General features: G+C 32.5%; 1 protein-coding gene across 4 annotated transcripts; it reads right to left on the reverse strand.

Annotated features, from left to right (window-relative positions):
* Nucleotides 1-219: 219 nt before the first annotated feature.
* On the reverse strand, nt 220-2,595 carry BLOS1 (GCN5L1 family protein). 4 transcript variants are annotated; one of them, XM_079049639.1, is made up of 4 exons: nt 2,364-2,595; nt 2,071-2,276; nt 1,697-1,794; nt 220-249 (listed from the first exon to the last, which is right to left on the reverse strand). In XM_079049639.1, the coding sequence occupies exons 1-3, from the start codon at nt 2,515-2,517 to the stop codon at nt 1,705-1,707; spliced, it is 450 nt and encodes a 149-aa protein (XP_078905765.1). In that variant the 5' UTR covers nt 2,518-2,595; the 3' UTR covers nt 220-249; nt 1,697-1,704. The 4 variants fall into 4 exon arrangements, with proteins under 4 accessions (XP_078905765.1, XP_078905766.1, XP_078905764.1 ...); XM_079049640.1 differs by lacking the exon at nt 220-249 and adding an exon at nt 1,230-1,463; XM_079049638.1 differs by lacking the exon at nt 220-249 and adding an exon at nt 1,230-1,423 and having other exon boundaries at nt 2,364-2,594.
* Between the last annotated feature and the right edge of the window lie 5,877 nt (nt 2,596-8,472).

An 8,472-nucleotide genomic window follows, 5' to 3' on the forward strand; every position in this document is an offset into this window, starting at 1 on the left:
CCTTTAATCTAGTATATGTGCATCCAACATACAAGCGTACATCCATTCATTTAACCGTTGATCATTATGATTTCTGATGCTCACGATTCGTTCATTGGTTCCTTGTTAATAATCTCTCTCTCTCTCTCTCTGTGTGTGTGTGTGTGTATATATATATACATATATATATATATATATATATATATATATATATATATATATATATATATATATATATATATTCCCTTACACCTAGTTCCGAAGTTGTAGCTGAAAAAAGAAAATAAGAAAGAAAGAAAAGAAAATAAGATAAAGAAAAAGAAAAATAAATTTGTCTTTGTGTTCCTGGAGAGAAGTGGAAGGAAAATTAAACATTTTGTTCTTTCTCTCTAAATCCTTCTAAATCGGAAGGAAAGTTAGGAGAATCATTCAATTTCTTTCCACTTCCTTCAATAAAATTCAGGAACACCAGTTTCTTTTACGTTCTTCTCACTTCCATCCATTTCCTTTATTTTCTCTTGTTAAGTTGAATTCGGAACCGGTATAATCTCTAATTATGATTTAAAAACAACGTTAAAAGTAAAATGCTTGTAGCGTAACAACTATTAGGTGACATTATAATTTCCAAAGCATATCTGATAACTTATTGTTCCCAAGAGAATTTAGTGAAAGGTAAAGTTAAAAAACGAAAACCAAGCATCTAACTATATTTACTTGTCAGCTAGTCTTCAAAATTTACTACGTAAACTGCAAAGTCAATTTTATATCAAAAAATAAATAAATAAATAAATAAAAATACACCACTACAACAACAATCATACTCCTAAACCTGTTAGCATTATAACATGAATTACAATTTATTAAAATATTTTAACTAAATAATTATATTTTTGTTTTTAAAAGCAACTCCTTAAACAACCCACACCAAATTGCACTGCATTACGCAGTTTAGAACATTCGCGGTGCGGTTTGCAATTTAAAAAAAAAAAAAAAAAAAACTCAAACCGCATATGCAGTGAGGTTTGCAGTTTTAACTATAAACCGCACCGCTAACACCCTAAGAGAAATAGAATCTAAAATCTTTGTTTCTAGCCAAAGAATGGCCAATTCATTCAAACATGAAATTTAAATAATTCAAATTCCTTTGATTTTGTCAACCAAAGACAAATTTTACTAGAATTTACATTCCAATTTCTCCAAATTCCTTCTAAATCAGTGAAACAAACAAGCCCTAGCATTAAAAACAAAAATTTAAGGTAACAAACTTAAAAAGCAAAAATAGTGGATCATGTTTGTAAGAATGTATGTTTTAAAGCATACAAACTTCTCACACAACTTGCTCATACAACAATTATATCAAATATCACAACTTAAAAATAAAAATTATTTGAATTAAAGGAAAATTCCATGTCATAAATTGTGTACCAGATGATGTGGCAACAACCTGTGCCACATAAGCACTATCAGTTTTCTAGAAACATTGCCTAAATCAGTAGAAAATTGCATGTTAATTGCTATTGTGGATTTGGGGTAAAATATAAAGTACATTGCTATTTTTTGCAATGTTCCCTTAAAAATATGGTATGATAGCCAAGAAATTGAAAGGTATAATTTCATTCATTTACATCATTTACATACTATGAATACCTGTACTTCTATCATGATGTGAAGATAAATCATAAATGAAAATGGCAAGTAGTTGGTGTCATGAGTTTACCATGCTATTTAGGACTGGTGAATGTTGGAGATAGCAGCAGCAATGCTTTTACAATCTAATTCCATTGTCTTCATCCAGTTCTCAAAATCTCCTATTTCCTGTGATATACAGTTTCATCACTAAGAGATGAAGTGATTCATATATTCAAAACTCGACTATGGTGCAAAAACTTAGCCATTGCAGGATAAGAAAAAGAGTACCAATATTTGGTCATCATAAACTTAGGGTTTCTTTTTCAGAAGAGCTAACCTACTAATTATCATGTACAAGTGTCAAAACTCATAGAAACTGTAACTTGTTTTCGAGTTCCAACACTTGAATATGACTCGCACCACTAGTGACTAGTGGTATAGAAACGAAGAGGAAAAGTGAACCTTGATAGCGTTGTTGATAGCATGAGTAGAAGCAAGCCACTGATCAGTCTGTTTTGCAAATCGCTTAATGGTAGTCTTCAATGCTCGGATTTCGACTTCGATTCGCTTCTCGTTCACGAAACACTCTTCCACGCCTCCATTAACAGCCTCCACTAACAGATCTGATACGCGAGACGCGCTCTTGATCGCTTCTTTCTTCGATTTCTCTGTGTAAGTACAAATCAAACAACTAAAAATCGAATTCCCCAAAACTACTATTTCCGAAAGAACAAAACTAAACGAATTGAAATAACCTGTGTGTTCTCGGAGTCGTATAGCGGAGTTCTGATGATCATTGACGAGCCGGAGTAGAGATGACTCAAGACTTTCCGATTGCACATCCGATCGAGAAGTCTCCGACGAGGGATTTACGCGCGCACGCGCCTGCAATCGCCGCGGTGAACTCATTTCGGGAATTAGACCATTCACATCCCTTGCAGTTATCACCAAAGCACTTTTGGCTAAATTTCATAACATACGCCTCTTTTATTTTTAATTTCTTATATACCCTCATTTTATGTTGAATTCCAAAACATACCAGATAACGTTTTTCAAGTTGCTATATCGAACTAAACTTCCCAGCTTGGGGGCTTTGTGTATCTAAGCAATAACAAAAAGCAGTGGCTTGGGGTGTGCGAGTGGTAAGGTTGTACGGATTCTTCGATTTTAAGAAGCCTTCAAATTTTGAAACAAATATATAATAATAGTTTTGGTGTTTTAAGGAAGGTATCTACATCCAAAAAAGACATATGTTTCTTATATAAGTTAAAGCAAACATTATAGATTTGTATAAACTCTGTCAAAAAAATAAACCATAACAAAACCTAATAACTGTGCCAGTACATTGTCAGTAGATTTTAGGGTGTTGGGGGCATTGGGCTTCTCAAAGAAATATAAGAATATGATTGTAATGAAGAATCAATTGTGGAAGAACATAGAGAAGAAGTAGCTGAAATACAGGGGCCAAAAAAACATAGATGAAGTTCATTAAGCTGTGGGAAAACATAAAGAATAAGTTCATGATGTTGTGGAAGAAGCTAGAGAAGAAGTTGAACTGTAATTGTCAGAATATATGCCTTGTATAAATAGGGGCGGACGTAGGATTTCACAGTAGGGTTGCACGGGAAAGCTAGGGGTTGCACGATAATAGAAAAAATAAAAATTTTAACAAATTTCGAAAAAAATTTCACTACGGCCCGGAAAGTCAGGGGTTGCCGGTGCCACCGGTGACCCCCCCTAAATCTGCCCCTGTGTGTAAATGAAGATAGTCATCTTGAATAGTAATAGTGATGACAAAGAAGATATTCTAGTGAATATCAACGACCACATAAACTCAAACGTCTAATGAGTTGAGACATAATGTTGTGATAGTGAATTTACGAGATGTTTTTCTAGCAACATTGAGTTTTGCATTTAATGTTAGCAAATTTACTTAATAATATTTTATAAGAATTTTTTTATAGGCTTTCATTTTGATTTTCGCACAAGGCCTCCGAAATGTCAGGGTCGGGCCTGACAAAAAGGTTAATCTCCCTATACTAATAAAATAATAATTTTAATCTTTTTTTGTCATGTGTCACTCTAATACAATTCCTCATTAATATCATTCTACGTGTTAGTGACATATATTAGGCAAATCATTATCACAATTAATATCTTTAAGGTTTTAAATAATAGATTTTAAACTTTTTATAGAAACATTTACGCTTTGTAATTTATATATATATATATATATATATATATATATATATATATATATATATATATATATACTAGGTTACAACCCGTGAAAAACACGGGTAAGAAAGAAAATAATATTGATAATTAAAAATGACAACAAAAAATCAAAGATTTATAAATTTTCATTAAATTAATAAGATATATGTTTTGTTTAAAATATTATTTAAAACATTAAAACAACAAAACTAAATTTTAATAAACCGTTTAGAAAAAAAAATAGATTTTGTTCATTTTAATCAAATTACATAAACAATATTTGTTGTACATTAGAATTTTCATAGTTGATCTAAAGGTAAATTGATTCATTTAAAAAATATTAAGATGTAAAAAAAATGATGCATTTGAAAAAGGAAGTATCTTTTAGTGCTTGATATATATAAAAAATGTAATTTTGTAATGAAAATACACATAATAACAAATGTACATGTATGAGTAAGAAGATTGAAGATAGAATGCAATAATAATCCAATATGTAAAAGAAATGTTTTAAAATATAACAATCAAAATAGATGTCTTGGATAACATATCAAATAAAAATTAAGGGTTTTTCTTTGACCTCAAAAGTCAAAGTCAAAATCTCTTCTTTTTTAAAAGTGTTTTTAGGTCAAAGTTGGCCATTTCAAATAGAAAAAATAACAAACACAAATAAGATCCAAAGATTTAAATTATAAAATTTAAACAGATCAAGACCTGCCAAGTTTTTTCCATTAAGATATTCAAAAAACACATCGTCAAATAATAAACATATTAGTCTAATATTTAACAAAAAAAGCATTTTGGAATAATTTGATTCATACAATTATATATGAAGCTCTTATAATGAACTTGTCGTATAAATAGTGTTGGAACTGTTGCAAACCCGGCCCCATTTCCTGCAACTAAGTTTAGTACTTTAGAAATCAATAAAAAAGTATATTTAATCACAAACAAATGATAAAAATAGATTGAAGGCATTACACACAAAAAACACAAAAATTTAAAGTCTGGCATCCAATTTTTGTTCCACAACCAAGAGAATATTGAATCACTCAACTGAGAATCAGAGACTTCGTAACCCAATTTTGCATGTAAAAATCTTTAGGAGAACCACAAACAGAAGAATATGGAAAAAACTCAACTTTGTGTATCAAGAATGACGACATCTCAAATTGAAAAATAGAACAATGATTAATTAGTCAATGAGAATAGATGGGTGCGGCCGTGCAGGTATTTGTTCGTGGTGGTGAGTGCGTGGTGGCTATGGTGGACACAACGATGAGTTAGCAGCTATTCAATCGCTGATTATGAAGATAAAAACAATATAATCGAGAAAAAAAATGTACCGACTGAAATAGAAACTAACCTTCAATTGTATATAGAAGTTAGGGTTTAACAACTTCAATTGTAGGAAAAACCTTTGGGTCGATGAACAATTACAGAAAACAAAAAAATTAGGTTAAAATAATGGGTATGGAATGGTAAAATATATATAGTGAGATTGAGAATTGTAACATCCCAAGATCAAGGCTGAAAATTTCATTTTTAAATAAGTTATTATAAAACCAAAAGTATAAAAACATCCATAATAACATCCTATCTCAAAACCAAAGTAAAAATAATCAAAACATGTTATCATAACACAATATCATAGTGTAATCCCCAAGATCTCCTGTGCGGAAGTATAGTGTGATGCGCTGCGATCGAGCCGACTCATTTCCTTTTAAAACGAACTACCTGAAACCAAAACTGAAAACCGTAAGCACAAAGCTTAGTGAGTTCCCCCATTATACCACACACCATACAATAACATACTGTCAGGCAATTATAGGGTGCCTGACTTACCCATGTCAAGCCATTCTGGGGTGCTTGACTTACCCGTCGGTCTATTTCACCCGACTACCGGGGACTATTTCACCCCCTACCACTACCACGCAATAATATACCACACATATACTGCCAGTCAAATCTGGGGCGCCTGACCTACCCGGCTCAAGCCATTCTGGGGTGCTTGACTTACCCGTCGGTCATTACGACCGACATACGAAGACTATTTCACCTCGTACTACTACCACATAATTGTTGGATTAATGTCTAAGTCCATAACTATAATTGGTAAGACTTGACCCGACCCGGCATGGTCCATTTGGGTTGCATGTCATCATGCATTTGGATAGACTACAATGAGAGAAATAACACTTAAGGTTGGTTAATATATTATAAGTTCTAATATATTAATAAGGTTATTTAATTAGTATTGATCAAGAATTAATTTGGAATTAATTAAGTGATCAAAAGGAGACTAATTAAATATATGGGTTGATTGTGTAAATCATTCATTCTTATATATGTGGGCTTGTGATCCAAGATTCCTTATGTTGGACTAAGTCCATGGGGCGACCCATGGATACTCCATGGAGGTTAAAATCCATGGAGCATAAGGAATGGGTAAAGTTATGAGTTACATGGTGTAACCCTAATAGCCACCATATAAAAGAATCCCATGGCTCAAGAAATCGTGCACTAATGTGTGAGTGTGAGGGCTAGACGATTTCAAGGAGTGTTCAAGTTTCTCTCAAGTTATTCCAAGTGTAGTTGGTGTTGTGTGAACCATTTGAGGTGTCACACTTGGGGCACTAGGCACTCAAGCTTTATGAAGACATTCTACATCAAAGAGGTATGTATTCTATCTTGTTATATTTATTATTTTGTATGCTAGATTAGGATAATACCTTGGATGTTCATAATTGTATGTATAATAGAGAAAACATAGATCCAAGGTATTTAGGGTTGCATGTACACTTAGGAGTGTTAGAATGCTCATAACCCAACAGTGGTATCAGAGTCTAGGCTTGTTTTCTTGTTATACTTGCAAAAGTAGCTGAAAAATCGAGTTGGATGCATATATTCGATTGTTTTGGCTGGAATTGGACTAGGAACATTACCCTAAGATGTTTTTGGACTTATAAACTTGTTTTTGATGTGGTAATGTTCATGCTAATCCAATTTCTAAGATAATTGTCATAATTTCAAGATTTGTATTAGTTTGTATGTTCATGCTAATTTCATGAAGATTGATGATTTGAATTATCTTGTTCTTATGAGGTTCTTAGATTAATAGAAAAGTTGTGTGAAATAGTTGTTTTCAATCCATTTTAATCTAAGAGTTGATTCCAAAGTGTGTTTTTGTAACTTGTCCTCAAGTTATATGAAAAGTCACATTTAAGAATCATAAAACTCATAAAAGTTGGCAAAGGTTACAAAATGAAGAGTCTAGTTCTAATTAAATGGTTTTATGACTCCATAACTTGTCCTCAAGTTATGGAGGTTCAAGAGTCTCTTCATTAAATTAAAAAAAAAGTGTAACCTTAAATAGTTCCATAAGTTACAATAAAAAAGTTATTTTTTTTATTAATTAGTTTAAAGTCTTCCATAACTTGTCCTCAAGTTATGGAACTTGAAGAGTTTTTTTTTAATTAAAACTACTTTAAACTCATAAGTTATGGAATTAATTAGTTTTGAATAGTTTCAAAACTTGCCCTCAAGTTTTGGAATTTGAAAAGTTTTCACTTATGAATACTTTAATTCCAAGTTAGCCCTTAGAATTTTAAAAGTTAAAATTCAACCCTTATACTTTATAATATTATAAGTTAATAATAATTATATATATGTATAAGAGTAAAGTCAGTCTTACCGTTAGTAGGCCTCATTCACGAAGCCGGTCTATAAGGGGGGTATAAGGTTACTGCCTATAAAATGGCAGTTTAATGGGTGTCCACTCTCACCCACCGCTTCCTTGACTGGTGGAGGGTCGTTAGCCGAACGGGTAGGACAAGGACTATAATTCTCCTTTCATTAAAAGTATTAATGATAAATACTAAGTAACTAAACTCTTATTAATACCCAATCTTAGTTACTTAGGAAAATGTGAATTTGGTGCTAACCCATGAAATTACACTTTGCACTTTGCTTAAGTCGTTAGTGGAGCGTGTGTGGTTAACCGGCACACTAACCTGGACTTAACAAGGTAGGCAAAGGGTAACTTAATATTTATCATAGTATCGGTGGAGCGTGTGTGGTTAACCGGCACACTGATTAAGGGGTAAATATTAAGGGTACCAAGTATATTTGCATGGTTATTCACACCTTGTTTTGTGATCCTCGGCATCCCAGTCACAAAACCTGAAGGGCACACTCGAGATTGAAACATGCCTTTGAACAGTTCAATGAATCTCAAAGATCTAGGACTTTCAAATCCAATTAAAACCTAATAAATTATTTTGTTTTTCATGGTGGAAATTGGTGAATCGCCATTCACCTACCTTCAAATATTTTATAGCTTGGATTACGGCATCCCTCTTATAAGTTATAAAATAGTTTGTTGGGTCCTAGCCTTAATATTTCATATTGGGTGTCATATTAAGGACTTTAAATCAACTATCTTGAATATCTCCCAAAAAGATGTCTGGTCTAGACATTTATGATCTTCCCAAATCTCTTGAAACAAGCTTTCCTAAATGAAGATGATGTCCCATGGATATCATACTTCTTTCACCTCCTCCAATTATTCTCCCTAACCCACAAGTTCCTAAAAAGTTTAAGGTCACTCAAGCCCTATTGGCAAGGCAAGGTCTAGGTGTGATCACA

The sequence above is a fragment of the Lactuca virosa genome, chromosome 5, assembly GCF_052849685.1.
Source record: "Lactuca virosa cultivar CGN04683 chromosome 5, Lactuca_virosa_CGN04683_v6, whole genome shotgun sequence".
Taxonomy (NCBI): domain Eukaryota; kingdom Viridiplantae; phylum Streptophyta; class Magnoliopsida; order Asterales; family Asteraceae; genus Lactuca; species Lactuca virosa.